Here is a 26,014-nt window from a genome sequence, read left to right on the forward strand (position 1 = left end):
ATATGTTGATATGTTAATTTTTTTTTATCTCTTCCTCATTTGGTAGACAAGTAAGTGAAAAATGTAGATGAGCGGGGTCGGAACTTAATGTGCAAACGCACATTACCGAGCCTCCTTGTTACGGATCTATTCCCGTATTGATTTACCAGGGACAAAGGTTTTTGGAGGAACAAACCCCAAGAAAAGCATTAGTATGTCCACATAGTCAAGAACTCTACTCCTAAAGTAACCAAAGTAGGATGCAAATGTTTGCCTCTTTCTTATACTTTTTATAGAGAATTCTTGTTAGAGGACGGTGAAATCTTTAGTATACCTTTAGAGCTAAATAATGTTTTTTTTTCGTTTCTGATGAACCTTGTATATAGGTTCCCCCCAAGTCGGAAATCCGTAAGTTAATCGTTGTCATAATCCTGATGTGCATTGTCTTCATGTCCGTAGATATAACTGTGCGTGGTATTACAGGATATTTGAGTTATCAGACAGTTTTTCAAGTTAATTTGAAAAAATTCCATTAGGCTTATGTTTTTTGACACTCGTTATTTAAGGTCACTAAATATTGAGTCAAATATCCAATAATACTCCTGCATGTTTCGATGATAATCCATTAATCCTATAGCTGTCACGTAATCAATGCCCTAGTAGATAGTATTATAGGACCAATGACGTAATCAATGCCCTAGTAGATAGTATTATAGGACCAATGACGTAATCAATGCCCTAGTAGATAGTATTATAGGACCAATGACGTAATCAATGCCCTAGTAGATAGTATTATAGGACCAATGACGTAATCAATGCCCTAGTAGATAGTATTATAGGACCAATGACGTAATCAATGCCCTAGTAGATAGTATTATAGGACCAATGACGTAATCAATGCCCTAGTAGATAGTATTATAGGACCAATGACGTAATCAATGCCCTAGTAGATAGTATTATAGGACCAATGACGTAATCAATGCCCTAGTAGATAGTATTATAGGACCAATGACGTAATCAATGCCCTAGTAGATAGTATTATAGGACCAATGACGTAATCAATGCCCTAGTAGATAGTATTATAGGACCAATGACGTAATCAATGCCCTAGTAGATAGTATTATAGGACCAATGACGTAATCAATGCCCTAGTAGATAGTATTATAGGACCAATGACGTAATCAATGCCCTAGTAGATAGTATTATAGGACCAATGACGTAATCAATGCCCTAGTAGATAGTATTATAGGACCAATGACGTAATCAATGCCCTAGTAGATAGTATTATAGGACCAATGACGTAATCAATGCCCTAGTAGATAGTATTATAAGACCAATGACGTAATCAATGCCCTAGTAGATAGTATTATAAGACCAATGACGTAATCAATGCCCTAGTAGATAGTATTATAGGACCAATGACGTAATCAATGCCCTAGTAGATAGTATTATAAGACCAATGACGTAATCAATGCCCTAGTAGATAGTATTATAAGACCAATGACGTAATCAATGCCCTAGTAGATAGTATTATAGGACCAATGACGTAATCATCAATATCATTGAGTTTTTAGTTTGTAGCACGGCTAATTTACTGCATGCAAAAAACACATTTGTAAATTAAGCAGATTAGACTACCGCATTCGACACACGTTACTAATGGCTTTTTTCGATCATCAACTTAATTTCAATCGATTAATAACCCGATTGGCCCAATTACCCACTTCCAATGGGACCATCCGTTTACTACCAAATTCATTCCACCGTGGACAACAATGATAATAAGCCCGTCCCTAGTTCATAGTCCCTAATTTAAAAAAAAAAGAAAAATGCTTGACTGATTTGAGGTCTTGCTTCAAACTTTCACGCATCTAATTGCAGGTATGTAAAATTTTTAGGCTTAAAAATTGATGCTAATAATATTTAACAGCAATGAGATTTATTTGGGTCATCTAAAAGTGTTAACAATTTCGTAGGCAATGGAATGCTTTTGTACAATTTGTCTGTTATGACACTATTTTTGCTTTCCAGTGTTCAAATTTATTATTGTTAGCTTTTTTTACTATCTGGAGGTTTTGTTTTCCTTCTATGTAGGCTAAGAACGGGCTGGACTCAATTGGGTGTCTAGAAAATCTAGTTAAGTTTTCGTCAATTTATGTGAATTCTGATTCTTACGCTTTTTGAATATTTCTATTCTAGATAATAGTGTTCAGAAAGATCTTTCCTGAGCGAATTTTTGACAGTAGCAATCTCTGCTATCCAAGCTCGATACAAGTTCTCGTCTTTTTGCTGTTATCCCTGTTTTTTGAAAATGTAATAGCGAGCTTCTTATGCTTGTACTTTTCTGTCTTATCCATATGAAGTGGTTCGTAAATTAAAATTGGTTGTTACTGTCGAAATATTTAGCTTTTCCGTTGGCTTTCCTAAAAAATTTTTTTGAAGATTTTCCTCGAAAAGATACTTTGTTTCCCAGATACTGCAACAGATATAATGGCTACTTGAAGCTACTAGGTTTTTAACATTTTGTGTTGTTGTTTGAGTTCTTTTTTCGTATCTATGGTTTGAGCATAAAACATGCTGGTTTTGAATTCGCCAACTTTAGCTAGGAATTATATAAAAGAGTTAAGCACCTCTAAAGTGCATTGTGGCAGAGTTTATAGCCAGCCCCCTACCAAAGAAAATACTTGATTGCTTTTGAGGTCTTGGATCAGGTTGTCAATACACATATGAATCCAAATTATCGAGGTTTAAAAGTTCCGGCTAATAATATGTAAGAGCAATGGGATTTATTTCATATTTCCTAAAAGTCCTGCCAAGCTTGTACTCAATAGAGCTGATTTTTCCAATTTATCCGCTGCCTTGTAACACTGTATTTGCGTCTCAGCGCCTGAATTAATTATTTTTGTTCCGACCCCACTTGTGGGGTGAGGAACTGTATACTCAAATGGGTTTTTTTTGTTCATTCAATTTTGGCCGATCGATATATTCATCGCAGAGAAATATGAGTGGTATCATAAAAAAGCTGGTCCAGCGTAGAATTCAAAATTAAAAAGATTTTTTTGATTTTCGTTTTTTTTTCGAGGAGTTATAGAGGATTGAAGTTTTGTGTGAACACGGGTTATTTGTTCACTTTTATCGTGATTTTTCTTCAAATTAAGATTTTTTCTATAAAAATAGCATTTGAAACTTAAAATTCTTGCCAAAAATTGAACCAATTTTGTGTTCCTCAAAGACTAAAGGCAAAAAAGAGACTAGTTCTGGTCTCATAGGGAGCTTCAATATCAAAAAAAAAGTTCGGAATCTATTTGAGAGCTCTTTTATAAAACTTTTCTACTTTTTTTTTGCTTTTTAAAGTCACCTAGAGACAAGTCACTTTTTATATCGAGGTTCCGTTAATGACAAACCTCCTTTACAGTCAAATGAAGCCTAATTTACAAAAAAAATCGTTTCAAGGAATTGCTCATGTTTTTTTTAAAATTCGACTCTGAGTTTTTGTAATTTTAAATGAAAATTTGAATTTCTTTTTGGGGTTTTGCTAATATTTTGGAATCTTATGGCATGAACTCATTGAATAACAGCTCAATATGTTCCGTAATGAGATTTAATTGAGCATACTTAGTGCTTCGAGTGAGTAACAGCTAATGGCTGTTAAGACGTTAAAAATAAGTTTTCGAAATTTTTTCTAAGATTAACAAATAATAAACTTATTATCGTGAACTGTAAGTCAGTCTCTGTGATTACAGCACCCTCTTCCGTTCAACTGTAATCAAATTTGATCTAGTTGGCGGATTTATCTTCTAAATTTTAGTAATATGACTTCAATGACACAAGATTTCAAAAAAATTTCAAATTTTTTTTGGATATTTCCGTATTATTGGTTACATTTGGAATCTTATCTCATTATCCTAAAAATGACAGCTCCTATTGTATTCAAGAAAATGTTTAATGGATCACTGATAAATTTTTCAGAGTAAAGCTTATGGTTTCAGATGTCTTCGACCTTTTCTTCTCGCACATCTCTACTGAATTTTTGGTTTTTGCGTGATTTTGTTGTTGTTTTCATAGTCATAAGACTTGTTGTGATGTCTTATTGATCAGCTATGAATGACAAACATCCCCATACTCCTATTAAAGCATATTTTAGTGTATATAATGTCTGCCGTTGAAATTTGATGAATTTATTGGCTGTTAAGAATTTAAAAAATAATTTTTCTGAACATTTGAACATTAACCAATCTTAAATTTTTCGTGAACTGCTAGTCATTCTCAGTATTGGCTTAACCCACTTGCTTTATACTGAAACCAAAACAAAACTTCATTGGCGGTTTTATCTTCTAACCATTGATTATATGACTTTAATAACACAAGAACTCAAAATTTTTAAAAAAATGGATATTTTCGTAGTATCGGTTACTTTTGAACTCTTATCACATTATCCAAATACTATACATATTATCCAAATATTATTTTAATTCCATTAGCTTAGAAAAGACATTCAGTGGATCACAGATAAAGCTTTCAGAGAAAAGCTAAAGTGCCTGATTTTGTTGTTGTTTTCGTAGTCATAAGACTTGTTGTGATCTCTTTTTGATTATCTATCCATGACAAACATTTTTTCTGCCATCGTCTTATTTCTGAGCGTAGTTATTGACCTCGGTTAAAAGCTTTTGAGTTTAATGGCTATTGAGACTTTAAAAAAAGTTTTCGAAAATTTTTTGAACATTAACCGATCCTAATCTTTTTTTCGTGGACTGTTAGTCAGTCTTAGTACTTACAGGATCCTTCCAAAGTAGTCAAAAATAATCTGGTCAGTGGTTTTATCTTCTACCCATTAGTTTTAAAACTTCAATGCCACTAGTTTTCATTTTTTTTTGAAAAATTTTCGGGTACTTTTTCTTATTTTTGGATCCTTTGAAATCTTATCATATTATCCTAATACTAATAGTTTCCATTAGTTTAGGTAAGATGTTCAACGGATCATTTATAAAGTTTTCAGAGATGAACTTATGATTTAAATTCCTTCGACACGTTCTTCTGTTACTTTTCTACTAAATTATTGTTTGTTGCCTGTCTTTGCTGTTGTTTTCATATCAACAACTTTTCGTAAGGTCTTATTGACCAAATATGAATGGCCAACAAACTTGGTGTCCCATGGAGGCGTAATTTAGCGTATTTAGTGGATTCCGTTGAAAGCTAATGAAATTAATGGCGTTGATACAAGTATTCTCAAAATTTTCGTGGTTCTGATATGTTTGTTCAAATTTGATTTACTGAAACTATATTGATAAAAAAGACGAATCCCATTGCTGGTAAAAAAATTAATTGAACATAGAACAGTTTTTATTTGAAAGTTCATTTTTTAATGCTTTCGACACTTTTCTCGCTCAATTGTTTTTCCTGTTATTGCTGTATTTGCCTGTTCTTGTTCTTTAGGTAGCCGTAAATAGCTGACAAGTCTCTTAGGCTTGTAACTGAGGATTGAAATAATGATGTTACCCCCGACTGATTTGGTCAGATTACAGCCTTTAATTTTGAGGTTTATGATATACATTTTCAAACATTTTTCAAACTTTTCAGTTTTTGTTGTTCTTTTCGTCAAATTGTAACTTACTTTCATCAATGAGAGGTCACATCCAATTTCTGGTATTCCAAAAAATAACATATCTACTGATTTTATTTGTCACCAATGCTCGGTTTGTTGGACAATATGCGTTTTTATAAACGCTTTTTGAGTGGTTATTTTTTTCGCTTCTTTTTCTCTTCTTTCAGAACAATCGCGTAGTAACAGATCAAATGGTTTACAAATGTGGCCCAAATAAACTTGTTTTATCCATCAGTGTAATTCCTGCTGCAGCTGAATCAGTAGAAATAAGAATTGAATTAAGAATACATAATATTCAGATAATAGCTAATGTTTTTAATGGTAGCAATAGTTTGTGTTTTCGGAAATCGTTTCTATTTATTTTAGGCTTTTCTTTAGTTCGTTTCTAAGGCTAAAACTACCCCAAGACAAAGTTTTTTGGTTTTGTTGTAACTTTTTAGTAATTTATCAAGGATTATTTAGTTAAAGGCTAATGATTTTTAAGACTTGGAGTTTTTTGGTTTAAAAAAGGTTGACTAATTTTTGAATTTCGCCTCATTGATCGTTCTCGTTGTTGACTTGTAACATAGTGTCATTAAGAAAACTTTCCGTCCGCTTTGTAGTTAGAAGAAATTAAATTTGAGTAGTTAAGGTTTTATCTGAATTTATTTAGTCGTTTTTGCTAATTTTTTTGGTTGTTTTTGTTTTTGCTAATTTTTTTTAGTTGTTTCTTGTCTCGTAGTCTCTTAAGGTCATTGGCGCTGTAATAGGGCATGGCATTATGTAATTCAGTTAGTAGATAGGTGGTGTTTTAAACTCAAACTTCTGTTTTTGTTATTTCTTCATTTGGTTGAAAATCAAGTCAAAATGTAGATGAGCTTGGTTCGGAACATCATGTGCGAACGCACATTAACGAGCCGCCTTGTTTGCTTTTAGAATTATGTTTAGTTTTTTCCTTCAATGCATGCTAAGAACAGGTTGGACTTAATTGAGTCTCCAGAAAATCTTTTTACGTAAAGTTTGTTCAATTTAAGAGACATCTGATTTTTTGATCTACAATTTACATCTTTTGAATAATAGTGCTTAAAAGTTTTTCATGTAACAGTCTGCGTACAAGAGTTCCATCGACTACCTATATTATCGTTCTGAAATAATTTATGCTTAATTTGTAAAATATAGCTATATCTCACTGAGAATGACGCAGCGTGAGTTGCTTCCGTCGCTTTCAACAATCTAATTTTTCTTTTGTCTCTTCTATCTGCTTTTTAAAATTTCATATTGTTTCCTATGTTTTTGTGCTTGCCTCCAGCCGGTCATTTAGGTTTTCATCGATTCGATACAGATTCGAACATAATGGTTGGTTTTGACTGTTGACTTGATTAACTTTTTCCGTTGACTTGCTTTTTTCATTATTATTGAAGTTTTTCATACTACATTTGAAGTTTTTTCCATTATCTTCAAAGAAATATTTTGTTACCCGGATAGCGACACCAGATATTCTGGCTACTTGAAGCTACTATTAATAAAGTTATTGCTGCATTATTGGAGTTTTTTTCCTATCTGATTTTTTTGCTAACAAAAACTGCTGATTTTGAACTCGATACTTTTAGCAAAGAAATAGATAAGAAAGTTGAGCATCGAAGTATCTCTCCAGAATATTAACTAGTTATAAGTAAACGATAAAGGTTGAGAAAATAATGACCTCTTTTTTTTCTGTCGAGGCCACAACTACAGTTTGATTGATTACTTGAGTTCTTGCCCTCTTTTGTTTCAGTCTCGCTTAAAAACCTAGACTGCAAGGTGTCAAATTATCAATAAAGCACTCCAAACAAATGTCGCTCACTTTCTTTCCCTTTGTCAATGATCGGCCTGTTTGGTGACTACCTTAAGAACGTTCGCTGTTGTTTTCTCTGTTCTCTGCTTACAAAAATACTCTTTCCTTTCGACATCAACGAAATCCAATAATTTAAATTAAAAACAATTAACTTGGTTAACAAAACGGTGGTTGTCAATACAACAGATCAACAGTTTATGAATCTCATTTCATCGGCATTTTTTATTTTTCACATGTAAAATGTATGTTTTTATTCTCCCCACTTTGGTCAGGTAAGAATAAAAATACTAGAACTGCACATTGATAAGTCTCCAGTTTGTTGCAATCGTTTTGGCGAATCATCATTAAAGGACCAATCTGGACTGTTCTTAATCTGAATAGGTTAAATCTGGCCAATAAAAGCGTGTCAAAATCAATGAGGCAGACCCCTTGATCAAATCTGTCGATAATGATTGCAACAGTACTGGATCAACCATCTCCCCTCCGAGCGGTCGAGCACCCAAAAAGCAAAATAGTCTACTAGGGAGCCCGTGCCAGCAACATTTCCGCTGATCCCCAAATAGCGGTGAATGACAAGGATTGCATTAGTTTACAGAAAGCTACAGACAACCCCTGCGCTTGGAAGGAACGATGTCACTTAACACAGCCAACTGCCTGAGTGTTTTCTTGAAGGTTGCCGATATCCCGCCAAAGACTTCAATTGCAAGGGGAACAAATGTGATTCCAATTTTTGGGCAGTTATCGTCGTGGAGACAATATTTTCTTTCATCTGCTGCATCAAGTGCGTATCCTGCCTTTGTAGCCGCATTAGTGAGAGAGTTGGATTGCAGCGACGAAGTAACAGTTACATCAAATGCAGCAGTTTTCCCCGCTTTCCGAGTCGGGACAAAGATGTCTCCAGGGCGTGACTGGCTTTCTGGAGTTAGGTTCTTTTTTTCCACTACTGGTGAGAGATTCGCAGATGAGCAAGCAGACACTATTTTATCTGGAATCCTGTCATGTCTTGCAATTGCGTCTCCTCGACCGTGACACGCAATGGCATGATCCCCATAGATGTCAAGAACTCCTGCTTTACAGAACGGGCACTTCCTTTTGGCGTCGTAGACAGGGACACCCAACCTGTACTTTGCACTAATTCTAAACTCATTTGGTGTCATATGAAGCCCAAGAGCTGGAATGGGGGAGCAGACAACCAAGCTCCAGCATGTCGAACAGACAATAAGAGAAGTCGGGCGGATTCTCTCTCACAAGCTAGATTCTCTTTGGGACCATGAAATTTTTCGTTATCAAGAGCATGCTGAATCGTCTTTTGCGAGAGGTTTGAAATGTCCAGATGTGCTATACTGGAATAAAGATCCTGAAAAACTTTTTTGGGCTTTCACCGGTTATTTTCGAAACAAGATCTTCAGAGGAGAGAACAGAACCAACGTATGATGCTTTATACTGATCTTGGCATTGGCGAACACCCAACCCTGAAAGGGTTATGGGCAGGGTTGCTTGAGCCCAGGATTCTTCTGGAAGAACAGTTCCAAGGATATTCTCAAGTTTTTTGCGCTGTTGGGCATCAAATTTTTTTAAGGGATTTATTAACTGGACTTGTGGGCGTTTGACAACGCAAAGAATACACCATTTTGGGGGACCAATACAGTGGTGAAGGATACCTAGGGCGCACTGAGGGTCATCAAGATAGTTCAACTTTCCGAAAAGTACCCTTATTTTCCCTATCCTTTCGTTAAGTTTCATGCAGACAAACTCTAGGGTTCCTAACGCAGCTCCATGAACCTCAAGGACCGAAATATCTTTTCGTTTTATTCTTATATCCAGTCTGTCTAAATCTACCGTGGACCACAGTTCGCGCTTATCGACCCTGACGTGGAGGCCGCGGTCATGTCCGAGCTGGCATAGAAGATCCCAAGTTCTAATGAGATCGTCCTCTGAGCCCACCAAGACACCGTCATCTAGATACCAGGAATGTTGTTGAAGCTCTGGCGCAGTTTCATGAATTTTCTCTATAATGGCCCAGAGCGTCAGAGAGAAAAGCAAGGGGCCTAATGGGTCGCCTTGTTGGATACCGCTTTGACTGCTAAAAACAAATTTGTCATAGGATAATTGGCTGTGTTGTGAATAACAGGAATTGGTAAAAGCGGGAATGCCTGGCATTGAAGTTGCAACGGCTTTCAGCATTTCACTGCGTTTTATCGAATTGAATGCATTGCAAAAGTCAATTTTCAAAATACCCGAGGAACTGGAAGAGATGAGTAGTTTTTCATACAAAATCTTATTCGAATGTATAATGGCTTCCGCTCCTCCTTTCACTCCCACACCCAATTGCAGGCTCTGGAAAAGTTCCTTTGCTTCTAAATTTGCTTCTTTGGCTAAACATTGAGATATTAGCCTCCTCAAGACTTCTCCGACTGCAATAGGGCGAATACCGCCTTTCTTTTTCAGCTAGGCTGATAACGATGCACTACATAGAGCTTGTGAAACAAATTCGGGAAGTTCCCCACGGCAGCTTATGTTTACAAGCTTAGTCACTACTCTCAAAGCAATTTGTGACTGATCCGAAGTGGTACACTGTACAGCATGCAAAAGATGCTCGGAAAACATTTTTGAAGGACCAGCTGCTGTAAATCTTGAAAACGGGTTCAGGTGTTCCGAATTATTTTCCTCACTGGATTGATAGGCTTGTGATGAAAAATTTTGGACTACAATAGGCTTTTCTTCAGGGGGATGCAATTTTTTCAAACTATCGAGAGTTGCCTTGTTGACTGGTGCAAAACCATCAGAAGCCAAAACTTTTGCTGCTCTGCCATATTGGCCCTGGAAACACAAATTTTTTGCACGTTTGATAATCTCTTCGGAATTTGTATCATTTGATCGTTTTGATTGTTTCAAAGAGCAAGCTTCGTTCCATAGCCCTCCAAAGTCTCCGCAGTTCCAGCGATTAATTCTTTCTAGAAATCTTTGGTAGTTGTTCCGCCTGTGTTTTTGCCCTCCTCTGTTACTGACACGTAAAATTCATTTAGACAATCCGAAGAGTTTTCTCCAGTTTAGTTATCTATTAGGATCTTCAATGCAATCAGTAATGACGTCAGAGAAAAGCTCTGACCATTTGTACCGTACATTGATAGGGACATAGCGGATAGTCGGTACTTTAGTGTGCAGCAACGTTTTTATATCTGGAAGCTTACCATTTGTTCTAATTCTTTCGGAGTTCAAACCTGTTAATGTCTCGTCTACATAGAGTGCGCTCTCGGCATTAATTTCTGATAGTTCCTTGGAGATTCTTTTCAATTTACTTAAAAGTTTTTTGAAACACCAATAGGTCATAAGCTTATTTGTTAAAAGATAACATAAGCTTTTTATTTCACGACTGTAGAGAGCTTTAAATTCTACTTTGTAAGGAATACTGTTTCTTTTCGAAAACCGAAAATGTTCTTGAGCAAAATCTGTTAATTTCGGTTTCTATAGCTTTTGCTTTTCCAGTGGATAACAGAAAAATTGGATTCAAGAAAAATGTAAAATGAACTACTTGCGCCTACACGGGGCAAAGATTTTGAGTGGAAAGTTCCGTCCGAGCATGAGATTTTGAAAATATTGAAAAATTCCTTGTAATCCATTAAAATTTTTATGATTGAAACGCGTTTTGTGAGCATAATTTAGAATTGCTCAGAATGATTACATGAATTTGAAGCAAAATTTATGAAACAGCAACTTTTTTAATCAGAAAGTTGGTTATTTTTCCAAAAGTATGTCGAAACTTCAAAAAAACAAGCCACATGCAGTGTTAGTGAATCCTTGCTATATTATAACAGAAACAAAATACACGGCCACTTAAAAGAGGAGACTAGGGAAATTTTGTGAGGACAATAACAAGATAGTAAACCTTCTCTTACTTTTGCCTTTTTGTTGCAATATTATTGTAAATGTTATAGTGCTTGAATATAGTTTAAATTAAACTTATTAGAACGATTTTTCTGTATTTTTAAAACATCTCTGGTTATAAAAGTGTAAACTTTGTAGAGTTGCTTGAAAAGTTCAACTATATAACGTTCAAAGTACATTACCGAAGGAGATACCGCAGAGCGACTATTAGAAGATAAACGGGAACCAGGAAAATTGATGTAGCCAATAGCAGGATAGTACCCTCTTTTTACAGCGTGTTCTAAGATTATTAAGAGGTCGGGTAAACTTTTTAAAGGAACGAGTTGACTTTGCTTTGAATCTGTAACAGCGCTATGTGCTGATTACAAAAGAAGAATTTTTTCAACCAATTTGTTGGCTTGAAATTTTCAAATACCTGAACAGAAGCTTGAGTTTTCGAATAACCAAAACATAAACAAAGATTTTAGCTGCTTCAACACCATCGAAATAATTGTTTTTCGTTTTAGTTCAATTTATCAAGAAAAGACCGGCCCGGTCCGTCGACAAATACTAAGGCTGAGAAGAAACAACAATCGCCTCAAGTTTGCTTAAATTGACAGACTTGCGTGTTTGTTAATGAAAACATCTATTCATATTGTTTAATACAGTTTATACTCAGAATTCATTCTAATAGCTTTTTTAGTCCTGTCATCTATTCTGGAGGCTTTAAAATTATTTGATATATACACTTGCATTTCGATGTAAAGTTATTTGTTCATTCAATCACACAAGGAAGCTCGTTAATGTGCGTTCGCACATGATGTTCCGACCGGCGCTCATCTACATTTTTGACTTGACTGTCATGACTTACATATTTGACAAAGAGATAATCGAAAATAGATGTTTGAGTTTTAAAAAAACGCTACACAACCAAACTAAAAATTGAATTGAATAAAGTCGTGCCCACTACAATGAGATCTGTCATTAAAAAGACCAGCAAAAACAAAAAGTTTACAGCAAAAAATCTATCTAAATTTAAAAGCACCTAGTAACAACGTCAAAATACAATCAGACAAAACCCTAACTACACAAGTTTATTTTTTCCTAACTACACAGCAGATGGGTTTTTCCTTAATGAGACTAGGTAACAAGTCGACAAAAAGAAATAATGAGACGAAATTTGAAAAACAATCATAATTTTTTAGACCACATAATCTCAAAGGTCTTAAAAGTCATTAGCTTTTAACAAAATAATTCTTGATAACTTTACTAAAAAGTCATTTTGGAACCAATAAATCAAGTCTTTGCTTAGACTTAGTCATAGGAACGGACCAAAAACGCATAAAAACTCAAAAAATTACGAACAACAAATTACAATCTTTGCGGAAACACAAAGTAATTAAGCCATTAAAATCATTACCTTTTATCTGAATATAATGTAATTTTATTTCATTTTCTCTTTTTCTAATTCAGCTAAAAAATTACCGAATAAAAGAATAAGTTCATTTGGCTTCATTCAAAAGTTATTGGGATCTGTTGTTACGCGGTTGTGTTAAAGGAAGAGAAAGAGAAACACAAATTTACCACTCAAATAACTTTTTATTAAACCGCATATTGTCCAACAAATGAAACTTCAGTCACGTCATAATATCAGTATATATGTATGCGACCTCGCAATGATGAGCATAAGTTACAAGTTGACGAAAAGAACAAGAAAAACTGACAAAGTTGAATAATCCTTCAAAATCTTTAAAAGTATAATATCATAAACCTTAAAACTGTTCGCTCTAAATTGAATGCTATGGGTAACATCATTCATTTGATCCTCAATTAAAAGTTTATGAGACTGGTCAGCCTTGTGCGGCTACCTAAAGAATAACAAAACAGGCAAAAACAGCACTTGAAAAAATAAGCGAGAAAAGTGTCGAAAAGTTTATGGAAACAACAACAAATACAGGCAAAAACCAAAAATTCATTAGAAATGTGCGAGAAGAAAGTGTCGAACCCATTCAAACCATAAGATTTTGTCTTAAGACTTTATCCATGATCCGTTGAACGTCTTCTCTAAGCCGATGAGAGATACCAAAATCAGGATAATGAGATAAGATTTCAAGAGGAACCAATTGTACGAAAATATCCAAAAACTTTTTTGAAAAATTTTGAAATCTTGTGGAATCCAAGTCATATAACAAAGCGTTAGAAGATAAAACCGCCAACCAGGTTAATTTTGGTTGCAATTGAAAGAAAGGGGACCCTGTCATTACTGAGAATGACTTACAATTCAAGAAATTAAGTTCATGATCGGTTAAAGTTAAAAAAAATTCTCGAATAATCATTTTTAAAGTCTTAACAGCCATTAGCTGTCCTTTCAAAGCGCTAAATAGGTTCACTTAGTGCTCATTAGGAAATTTATTGCACAGTTAGTCAACCTATCTATGCGACAAGACCCCAAAAACTTGGTTAATTCTAAAAAAAATCAAGATTCCATTTAAAATTACGAAAACTCAGTCGTCGAAGCCAAAAAAGACAAGCGATTCTTTGAAAACGAAGTTTTTTGATCATTGGGCTTCATTAGACTGTAAATCAGGTTTCTCATTAACGGAACCCCGATATGAAATTTGACTAGTTTCAATGTGATTTAAGAAAACAAAACAATTTTCACAAAAAAGCGCTCTAATAGAATTCGAATTTTTTTTGTACTAAACTGCCCTATGAGACCAGAACTAGTCTTTTTTATTGCTTTTTGTCTATTACGAATTCACAAGTGATTCATGTTGTGACCTGAAATGTAATTTTGAATTAATATATTAATAAAAAGATCCTAATTTGAAGAAAAATTACACTAAAAGTGAACAAAATCATGCCAAATATTCAGTGTTCACACAAAACTTCAATCCTCAATAACTCCTCCAAAAACACGAAATAAAAAAAATGTTTTTAGTTTTGAATTCTACGCTGGACGAGGTTTTTAATGATACCACTCACATTTCTCTCCGATGAAAATATCGATCGGCCAAAATTGTCTGAACAAAAAAAACATTTGAGTATATAGTTCCTCCCCCACAAGTGGGGTCGGAAAAATAAATTGGCTCAACGTTGCGCGTGCGTGTTTGATGTTGAAATGTCCACTGCTTCCAAGCCCCCAATGTCTCCCCCAGTATTTTAGTGAAAATATTATATACCTACTCCCACAAGACAGCTCCATCTTTACAAGTTAACCATCTTTTGTGAAAAAAACTTGCAGTTTCTTACAAGTTAACAATTTGGTCTCGACCCTGGAACCAACAAACAAGCTCAGATGGGTTATTTTTGATAGTTTTAGCCTCGTACACTCAGTGGACCAATCAGAAAGCAATGAAAAGTTGACACTTTGGGCCCATCATCTGGAGACGTACATCTACCAGAAGGAGTACGCAATAGAGAAACACGTTAACTTAAACTGCTGGTACAAAATTAAGCCATCAGATAAATCTGCGGGATTACCTCAAGATGTTTTGTGCTGCAGTGAGATTCCAGACGGAATCTGTACAACAAGTAAGTACAATCATCTCAATGCCATCTATTTATATATATATATATATATATATATATATATATATATATATATATATATATATATATATATACACATATATATATATATATATATATATATATACATATACATATATATATATATATATATATATATATATATATATATGGGGTTAAAAAATGGCGTTCTTGAAAACGTTGAGCCCAATATGTTTTATTTTTCAATATTTTTGTCCAGTTGTGCTTTCGATAAACTGGTTTCTTGTGAGGTCAGTCACAACTCATAAGGGTTTTGTTATTGTTGTTCCGACCCTTTTGAGGGGGGAGGAACTATATACTCAAATGGGTTTTTTTTGTTCCGTGAATTTTCGCCGCTCGATATATTCATCGTAGAGAGTTGAGACTGGTATCATTAGAAAGCTCGTCCAGCGTAGAATATGGAATTAAAAAGATTTTTTTTAATTTTCGTTTTCTACAGGGAGTTATCGAGGTTTAAACTTCTGAGAAAAGAAGAGTGAATTCACGTTGTTTTTATTCACATTTTCCGGAATTTTTGCCTAAATTTTCGTCAATTTTGCTAAAATTTGTTATAATTTTTAAGAATAGTGTCGTTAATTTTATTTTTGAAGACGAACAAGCACTATTGATTGTTTTGATTTAATTTTTTTGGTCACAAAATCTGGATAAACATTTCAAAACAGCACGAAATAAGCTACTTTAGTCCACTTTGATTAAATTTGCCGACAGTACACCCCCAAACAACACTCATACAATCTTTGTAGACTCAGAGGGGGGCTATTTCTACTTCAGAGTCCGCTGAGAGTACAGTGTAGTTAAAACTTTGCCGTTTTTTGCTAACTTTACTCGTTGATTATCAAAACTGCAGAATTTATTTTGAGTTTTCAACTAACAAATTATCTATATCTACAACATTCGAAAAATCAATTGTTCCTAACGGACAATAAGTATTAGCAGGGCTAGTTTTGGGCCATTCTTGGACTGTTACAATCTCAAAAAAATCGGGTTGTAATCAGTCGGTCTTTTTTTCTTTAAAAAAAGACTTTTTTTTAATAAAAAAGAACAGAACATATCAAATCAAAGCTCAGGAGTGATAGGTCCAACCAATTCGCTTGCTAAGCAGCTCCAAGCTAATGCATTTTAATAGTTTTTGCATTTCAATAGTTTTTTAATTGAAAGTTTATGGTCGTTTCTTTTTTTAAAAATAAGTGACTTTTCAATAAATAATGGCTTAATTAACTTTTCCTCTATATTTTTTCTTAATTTGTTTAACTTCCAGCTTAGTGTCAGCAAAGAAAGACTGCTTCTTCTTTCTACTGATTTATTATTTACATTTATTCTCGGTTGCAGTTTTAAGCCTGAAGTTATTGTTTTCTGGCTTTGATACTACAAGATTTCAGATTTTTGTTTGTTTTGATATTTGCCAGTTTTTCACGTTTTCTAATTTTGTCACATTATCACATTATTGACAGTTCTCATGTCACCTTATTAGCATTCAGAATAAGGCACAATTGAACATATTAAAATCCTGAAAGATATACATCATCGTTTTAACGGCCTCGACGCCTCTTTCTTGAAGAAATCAATTGAATTTTTTAATTTTGTCTCTAACTGTCATTTTTACTTTGTCGTTTCGGTCGTATGAAATTTCCTGTTTAGTGGTAGCTTTCATTGGCTTTTCATGGAAGAATAGAAGAACCGATATTCTGATATTAGTAGATAGCTGATGGCTTTCATGACTTTCAAAACAATCGTTTTCCAAAATTAAAAAAAAAAACTTTTTAACTTCGCAATTTTGTTTTTTGTTTCTTTTTGTTACCTAATCTCGTTAGTTAATTACAGGTCAAATATGACATTATGGGTGTCAAGGGAATAAAAAGGATTGGTGTCCCAAAATCTTTTTTTTAAAGAATTTGTTATGACCTTACTGGCTTCGACACCGGTTTTTCACAAAAAAAAGTAAAATAATTTGATTTTTGTCATATTTGACGTTCTTTTTGTAGATGCAAGAAATATTCTGGATAATTACAGGTCTCGAAGGTTTCCTTTTCATGAATAAATGACCCTATTTAAATAGCTCTTTTTGTAATTAATGCCTTTCATGACATTGAAGGTAATTTTGTTTCGAATAAAAAATTAAAAGTATTACATACTTTAGCACTTTGCTTTTTTGTCTACTTGTTACCTAGTCCTACTAATGAATGGCCGCATACTACATTATAGCTGTTTGAAGAAGGCGCAATCAAATATTTTTTGAGTGCCAAAATTTGGCTTGACGGTTTTGACAGCGTTTTCTGGCAAGTTTCAATTGAAATTTTGTTTGTTCTTTGTTGTTCTTTTTAGCTGCTTTAAAAAATGAATAAGGCCAGGTCCTAATGCCCTTCTATAGAAGCAGTGGTAATCGTAAATTTGTGGTAATATTAATTGATTCCTAATGGTATTTATTACTTTGAAGTTATTTGTTTAAAAAAAATAAGTTAATTTTTTTTACTGTTTTTGTTCTTTCTTGTATAATTGTTACCAAAACTTTTTATGGACTGGTCGCATTTGTTTTCTGGTGATTTATAATTTATTTTTGTTTAGTTTTAGGTTTATCTGACGGTATGTTGACTTTGTTATTAAATTTAGTTTTTAAGAGGGACATAAATTTTTTGATGTAATTAATGTTTGTTGTTGTTGTTGTTTGATTTTGCTGTTCGTCTTGACTCGCTTTCTTAATATTGACATATTACAGCAATCTAATGCATCAATTTTTACTCCACTGAGTTATTTGCTTTGGAGGCTATCTTTTCGTTCATACAGAATTTTTTGAAAAAGACTTGGGCTTTTTTGGGATTCGCAAAAAAATGATTTTTGGGTTTTTCTATCTGTTCCTCATTTGGTAGACAATTATGCCAAAATTGTGGATGGGCGGGGTCGGAACCTTATGTGCCATCGCACATTACCGAGCCGCCTTGTTTGTATTATTGTTAAACGTTTGTTTGTGATCTCTTAGAGGCTTACGTACAACATTTTTTGCCAATAATGTGAAATTGAATTGGCCAAAGAAGAGTATTTTGTAGCCTGCAGATGTGTTATAATGTTTAACAATGTAATTTTTTCCTAAAATTTTAATAAATGAGTTTTTGCTTTCTAAAATTTTGGTGATTTTTTCCTCTTAGTTTTTAGGAGTAAAGTTTTCCTATTTCTTGCAGCAGGTGTTTAATTTGATACCGTTTCATTTTTTCCCTTTTGTTTTCATTGTCAAGTCTGATTATCACTTTTGCTGATTTTGATTTTTTAGATTTGTTTTATTGGACTGCTCACGCTATATTTTTTTACAGCCAATTTGAGTGTTGCAGTCAAACAAACATCAGTAATTTTGTATGGGTGGATTTGTTCAGCCGACACAATCACCCTTTTGGAAAAACGGCGTTGGATTTTTCAAAGAAGATTATGAAAAAATTTTTAATGCACAAACTGAACCCGTGACAGATCGTTTATTTTCCTTTTTGAATGAGAATCATTGGTATCGTGAGCATCTGAAAGATAATATGCAAATTGATGTGCTTCAGAGACGTGCTTTGTGAGTGGCGCCATGAACCCTCTTCCTCCAGAATTCGGCAAAGACCGTCATCGCTTCAGTAACGAGCCAACTGATGGTATGACCACAATTCCTCAGGATAGAGTCGAGGCCTTGAAATTGTCCAGCATATACCAAACTGGCCAAAGCAAAGAACCGATGATGCCTGATGCTGCAATAATGAAATGTCCCGTTGATGAGAAGTACACGGATCTCAGCCATAAAAACCTCAGTCGAAGTCATCCGAATAATGTGAATGAGACAGATGTTGGGTTGATGAAGCCAGTGTGGCGTTTCTCTTGGGAGCATAAAATATATGTGGCTGTTGCTCTTGTAATTTGCATCATATTAATATTAGGTGGGCTAATTTTAATTTACACATAAAAAATTGCATGCTTATTAACGTTAAAAAATGGTTATAATATCGGACAATCTTGTTCTCTTATGGCAAGATATCTTCAATGCAATTATTTGGAAATTAACCCTAATTTGGACCTTGACTTTTGAAAAAAGTCATGCTCGGCCGAAAAATCTTATGAAAGACCGTGCTCTACCCAATTAGCCTATGAAATGACTTCAGTGAATTTTTCACAAAATATTTACGCTGGACTTCTGTTTGACCCAATAGGTTATCATCTTCGACTTTTGTTCGACTAAAATTTTAAGCGCTGGACTTTAGCTCAACCCAAAATTTTCTCGAATAAAAAACCATACTTGGGTTGGGCTGTTTTCAAATCATGAGTCAAGACAAAGTCTTTTCATGAGTCTGAATTTTTGCCTCGAAAATTTGACGTGTAATTTTGTTGGTCACTAATGCTTATAGCGTATTCAGCCTGTATGTTCCATCATCTCTCGCAAAACTGAACAACCACTGATTAATCAGAATTATCCGATGCTTTTTAAAAAGTTAATTAAAGTTAATTCCGAGAAGTATATTGAAGAAAATTGGGGTACCTGCGTTTTATCAGACACCAAAAAGTCATTTTTTGTTTTTCACACGATAAACACTTGATGTAATATGCAACGAAAAAGTTTTGCCTTGTAGCTGGTGAAACGGCTAGGTTCGACTGTCCTGTCATACGTTTATCAATAACAGTAGATTAAAGGATTTTAAAATCACCTGAAAAAACGCTTGCTCTTTCTTAGTAACGTGAAACGGCGACAATGGTATTCTTAAAAAAGTTTTAATAAGATGAATGCGGTAATTTTGACACCCGCCCTGCTTTAGCTCAAACTAGATACCTATTTCATTTGCCTAAAGTAAGTTTGATTTTCCTTTCGTACATTGGCCGATTGGCTTATTGATATAAACCACTTTCAGCTATTATCGTCTACTGCTGTCGTGCCTTCCTACGACGAATCGTTCCCTGTGTGAAATCAGAAGAGGACAAGATGAAGAACGGGGGTGACGCTATTTCAATTGTATCAACCGGTGCTGTGGTAGGAGACGAAGTCCATCACGAGCAGGCTGACCACCATCCCATGTTTAGTCATGATGCTTTTGGACCTGAATGGGAGGGTCCGAATGTTGAACGTTCCATGAATCCACCTTTCAATTATTTTGCAGAGGAAACATGCTGAGGACGTAGCCGGAAGTACAGAGCTTTTGCCTTGTACAACAACCAACATTTAAGGGGATCTGTAATCAAATCGGATAAAGCTTAGCTTTTTTGACCATATCACAACAGTCGCTACCACTACTTACGAAGTGCTACCTAAAAACATATCCTCGATTCGAAATGTCTTCATGGCCTAGATTGAACCCATATGGCTTTCGGATCATTTTGTGGATCTTTTCCATTTGTTCCCTCAAAATTTTGCTGGGATGCCCACAGTTCTTGAGTTAGAGAGCGCGCGCTTCTACGTAGTAAAAATACGGCACTTTCGCTCAAGGGTTGCAAATAATATGCACCTACTACGCTCTGATGGGGGGGGGGGGAAGGAGAAATACGGAAAAGATCCTGTAAAGTCTTATCAGCCCGAGCAGACGAAAATCGGACCAGATATTTTACGTTAACCTGGCCTTGAACTATTCAGGGAATCCAAGTAGTTAGTTAATTTGTAATAACCAAGTGGTTTATGAATTGCCATCTTATTGTACTTATTATTTTATCCACTGTAAATTAAATAACTTTTATTAATATTCTGTTTTGCCCTAACCTTAATTTTAAGTTTAAAGGGATATTTTCCATTATACCCCCTGCGCCAGCTTAGTGGTCAACTCTTTTTCCCCTTTGTTGAATTGTTTAATATTTAACGCTGCTATTCTTCAAACTATACATAAAGTTTTACGCTAAATATTTTGTAGAACTGAGAACAGAACAGAACAGTGAAATTTGCAGTATCTTCAAGAACGAGAATTGCTATCGCTAATTTCCCCTTTCATCTTGAACTATGTCTAATTCGGACCTGGATTCTGATGGAGAAGATTCGGATAGCGAGGAGGGGTTGGGGTGGGGGGTTAGTTTGTCGTTTGCTTCTGACCAAAATCTTTCTATATCGGTCCAGAATTAGCCGAAGTTCATCGAAGGGAATCTATATGTCTCCAAGCTCACTCTTTTTATAAGTTTACATGCTCAATAACCCTCTGTTTTCGGGGCATATTTTTTTCTATTTATACTGATTGTCGAAGGTTAGCACCCCCTTAGTTTTACGAAGTAACAATTCAATTTTTGACGCAGTGTTACTCCAACTTGGGATCAAATTTGGGAAGCAATTTATGGAACTCTGATCCCCTCCACTAGCAGTCCTCTGGTCTACCTGTCAAATTGAGATAATACGCAATGATAGCTACCAGATACCCCAATGTTAAGTTGATGAACGCATCCTAGTTTCACAAGAAAAAGAAATTTTTGTCAAATTTGTCTCAAAAGCTGGTGCTATATTTCAATGCTTTGCAGGTTTTATTATAGTCTGTCCCATAAAGTTGAAATAAGCGAACGTTCGGAAACGTCCAAAAACAGGCAGTTGAGCATCAATGTGGTCATCTGAAAGTCAACGTTTTTTCCATTAAGTTACTATGCATCAATTTTTATTAAATTCAACCATGTATTAAACTTTGACTTTTGAAATCTGTTGAGTGGATTTTGAAGCGTTCGCTTATTTCAACTTTATGGGACGCTAAAATTTGCAGATGTGACACAGGTGACATTAAAATGTTTATTTTGTTGGCGAATATTTCCAATCATCAATTGAATTAGTTCAACTTGCCATTGTTTGTAACAAACATCACTGTCCGCATTAAATGAGTGCTTAAAAAACCAAATGATGCAATTTAAAATTGATAAATAGAATGCGAGTGCTATTTAATTTTGCCATTTTTTTTATTTTTCTATTGAAACAAAAAAAGTGTAACCAAGATTGGTATAATTTAAACTTTGCTAGATTAAATTTATATGCTCTATTTCGCATTCCAGTTCTAGTGAATAAAATCCTCAGTTGATTTCAGCAATGAAAGCACGAAAGTCGAGAGTAACAAACATTCAACAATTCAAAAAAGCTGAAACATATAAGGGCAACAGACATCACGATTGATAAAATCAAATGTATTACAATTACATTGAGATTTTATCGAACCAAGAAAAAAAACATTCCATCTTTAATCTTCTCATTATTTTCATAATTGTTTAAAAATCAAAAGTTTAGTTTTATTAGTTTTATCTGACTTTATGTTAAAAGATTTTTTGCAATTACCACTGAATTAAAAATTTCTTGAAAAAATTAAAGGCAACAAAATTTTAAAATTACGACATATTTCTAAAAAGCACTTTGAAATGCTCTAATCAAACTCTAATCAAGAAAAAAAGAATGCTTGATGTTCAGACTTTTCAAGTAGAAAGTGTTATTATGTCTTTTCTTTTAGAGTTTTGGCATCGGCATATTTGATTTTTGTTTGTTATTCTCGATGAAATAGCTTCTGAGTCGTTATGTGCTTATTTCAAAATGGAGGAATATATATGCGAGGCCGGCGTTTTTTTTAACTACAATGTTTACATTTTGTTAGCGCATCGTAGAGAATAAACAAAATCTTCATTATGCAGGACGTAGAGGCTACTTCATTTCAAATTTGCAGATGTTAGTACCGGTTAAGAAAGGAGAGCATTTTGAAATATCTGATATCTGATGGAAAACGATGTGAAAAAAAAGAGAAAATATAAATCGTATATATTGTTAGGTGGGTGAGCCTGGTTGGTATGGGATGAGGTTGGTTATTTTACATTTTAATTTTTATTATGAATAGCTATATTTGGTTTAATGAATTTTTGAGAAAACAGGGAAAATTACAAAAATATATAAAAGACAGTAAAAAATTAACAAAATAATTTTTTGCTCTGATTATTTTTACCCAATAGTATCTGATACGTTTTGCTTAATTAGTGCAGCTAAAAAGAATCTCGAAATAGTGAAAACTGATTGAGAAAAACTTTGCTCAATGCTGTGAAAAGAAAATAATAAAGCAGATGCGAACTGTTAAAAAAAACTGCAGTGAGTTTTTCTTTTTTCTCTTTGAGTTTGATTTGTATTCCGTTACGCGTGGATATACACAGTTCTTCAAATTTGTGATTTGGGGTGCTTATTACACTTATTAAAGTTCAATGTAGATTAACATTACTATTTCAAATGGCCAACTTGCTACGCAAATAAAGTGACTTGAATTACACAGAGAAAAGCCAAGATTTGCGGAGCGAATATGGAATTAGGGATAACTGAATCTGAAAATGTTTAGAATTAACATACCGATTGGCAACTAAAAAACTTGACAGCACCATAGTGAACAACATTATCAAGGTTATTAATAAAAATGTGTCTGATATTTACAAAATATGTGCCGGCTGAAATAGTGTTGCAGAGTAACAGTTAAAGCTGTCGTGATCAGAGCAATAATAGATGTGATCATTTTATAAATAACAAATTTTTCCCGATAAACATATGAATGGAACTTCAAAATAAAGGCGAACCAAGATAATTAAAAAATTCTCAAAGCAAAATCTATTCGGTGCGATATTTAGGTATCTTAAATGATTCCATTAGTTGGCTCAGATGTATACAAAACCCCATTGTTGTGCTATAAATGAAAAGTACACACTAAATAAAGTTAAGGTATTTTTACCTTAACGGAGTTAAGATAAACCGTTGATAAGGTAAAGTTAAGGTAAGGTAAATTTAAGGGAAGTTAGAGTAAAATTTAAGGTTTTTTTTAGGTAGTGAGGCTTTTTCAGGTAAAGTTCAGATAAAGTTAGGTTTAGTTAAGATGAGTTAAGGAAAGGCAAATCTACCTTAACAGTTAAGGTGAGTTAGGATGTTTTTTAAGATAAAATTACCTTAACTTTATTTAGTGTGTATGCCATATGTCAGTAAAACTGCTAATCAAACTTTAAAATTATTACATCTTGTCTGTGAAAAATGTTGTGACTGTTCATTGTGGCGGTTACATTTTGGAAATAGGTTTCAAAACAGTCCAAGGCAAAAAACGAAAGGAATAAAAACAATCAGAGCCAACGATTATCTCTTGTCAAATAAGAGAAACAGTAAAAGGTTTTATACTCAACGGCAAAAATAGGTTAAGCACCCCCTAGTTTTATCATTTAAAATATCAGTTTTTGAGGCAAAGTTACTCCCAATGCCATTTTGAAAACAATTTCTACACCATTGATTGTCTACACTAGTCCTCCCGTCAACCAATGAATTTTAGATAAAGCACAACGTTCATTTACCAGAAATCCCAATGTAAATTTGACAAACTCCATCCACGTTTCACAGTAAAACGAAAGTTGTCACAAGATGTGATATGTTTTGAAGTTTGTTCAACTTTGGCTAAGTTTCCACTCGCGTGAAATATTGGGGAGAAAAAAGATATGAATAAATTTTATAATTGTGACGACTCATTTTTTACTGTGAAACTTGAATGGAGTTCATCAAATTTGCGTTGGGATTTCTGGTAAGTGAACGATGTGTTTTATCAGAATTTCATTGGTAGGCGAGAAGACTGTGTTGATATTCAAACTGCGTGGTTACTTGCTCTCAAACAGAGTTTGTAGCAATTGTTAATAGCCGCTGTCAGCCTCTCAGGCGCTCTCCTCTCAATTTTTTTACGACTTCAAGAGGAGTATTGGTAGAACGTCTTTTTAATTGCTCTTGTACGAAGTTCATAGCAATTATTGTAAACAAGTGTGTCTTTTTAATGCAAAATTGTTGCTTGACAGTTTTGAATTTTTGCTTTTTGCGTGATCTAAAATTATCTCTCAATCACAATTTCAAGCAGCCGAACTCAATTGGCGGCAATTTAATACTATGAGTCAAATGAAAAGTGCGCCGAAACTGCTGCCATTTTTCACTTTGAATCTTAATAGTGGTATATGATAACCTCTAATGCGGTTACTTGAAGCCCACTATTGAACTTCTTAGTCCCATTAAGACACCCCCCCGACTGAAGCAGGCTGCAATTGATTAGAGCTCCCACTAGTCGTTCGAGAGCAATTCTTCCGACGTTTTGTCAGTTATGTTTTTTATCGGTAATTTTGTGTAATTGAAACAGGAAATGAAATGCGTGAAAACAAAGAGTTTAGGCCAAATTGCTCAAAAAAGTTGAGAGAAAATAGAGTGGTTTTTTGTTCATGTTGCCTATTTGAGAGAAAAGTAGGTGTTTCAATCAGTTATCTTAACTGGTAATAGTGCGCTTGGAAGCTTCTTTGACCATCTGAAGCCGTTTTTACACTTTTGGTTTCATTTCTCAGCTTTTTTTTGCCATTTTATCGTAAGCTTTTTCAGCACTTCTTTTATTCCTCTATTTTTTTTAGCATTTGGAGAGTTTTGTTATTAAAATCAGTTGTTATATCATTTTTGGTTGTCTCTCAATTTGTTTAGTTTTAAATTTGAGTTGTTTTTTTTAAAAAGAAAACTAAGTAAATTTGAGCAATTTTTTTCCAATTTTTGCCTGTTTAATTGCTCTCAAACGAAGTTTGTAGGAATTATAATATTCCTGTTGGTCTTTCTTTTTAAGTGGTTTTTCGCTGGACCGATTTTTTATCTGACCCATTCGACTTCGTCCTTGAAAACGGGATAAACAGTTAGCTCCCAGTGGTCATTAATTTCTCTTAGATCCTTTCAACTCACTAGTCTTCAAGTATGCGATTCACAGAAACCGATTTGGAGACTTGTACTTATGGTGTGAAGGCCGGTTATTAGCCCCCACCCACATACACACACACACACATCAACCTCCCACCCCCAACCCCACATCAGCCCCTGACTTCATTCCCAATGACCATCCCTGCACATAGTTCAGGCCGTAAGGGGCCACGTGCATCTACCACCGTCTCCCACTCCCCCCCCCCCCCGCTGCGTTCATTTCACATCCCCTTCAATTAAGTTAAAGTTGCCTTCACTAAACCGTGGCAAGCTACTGACAAGAAAACTCGCCCGACGTTATTCAGATATGTTTTTAAAGTTTTTGGACAATTTCTTCCATTTTTTTTTGAAAGCAAGACAGGGCACTATAAGACAGGGTACTATACCAGTTTCTAATTTTTAAGTTTTTTGAAGTTTCAATTGTTTTTTAAATATTTCTTTGCATAGTATTATTCGGATGACTGATCTAGCAGAAGATTTAATTAAAATTTTTCTCCGAACATATTTGGAAGGT

General features: G+C 34.4%; 1 protein-coding gene across 2 annotated transcripts in view; it reads left to right on the forward strand.

Moving 5' to 3' along the window:
• The window catches only part of LOC142345835 (uncharacterized), a 56,575-nt gene extending 36,351 nt beyond the window's left edge, over window positions 1–20,224 (forward strand). For both annotated transcript variants that reach the window (XM_075398243.1, XM_075398242.1), the window contains 3 exons: window positions 14,581–14,792; window positions 18,365–18,730; window positions 19,694–20,224. In XM_075398243.1, the coding sequence (XP_075254358.1) occupies window positions 14,581–14,792; window positions 18,365–18,730; window positions 19,694–19,953 (838 nt within the window). In that variant the 3' untranslated portion in view covers window positions 19,954–20,224. The remainder of the gene's footprint in view (window positions 1–14,580; window positions 14,793–18,364; window positions 18,731–19,693) is intronic.
• The last annotated feature ends 5,790 nt before the right edge of the window (window positions 20,225–26,014 follow it).

This window comes from Convolutriloba macropyga, chromosome 9 (assembly GCF_964194025.1).
Source record: "Convolutriloba macropyga chromosome 9, txConMacr16.3, whole genome shotgun sequence".
NCBI classification, from domain to species: Eukaryota; Metazoa; Xenacoelomorpha; order Acoela; family Convolutidae; genus Convolutriloba; species Convolutriloba macropyga.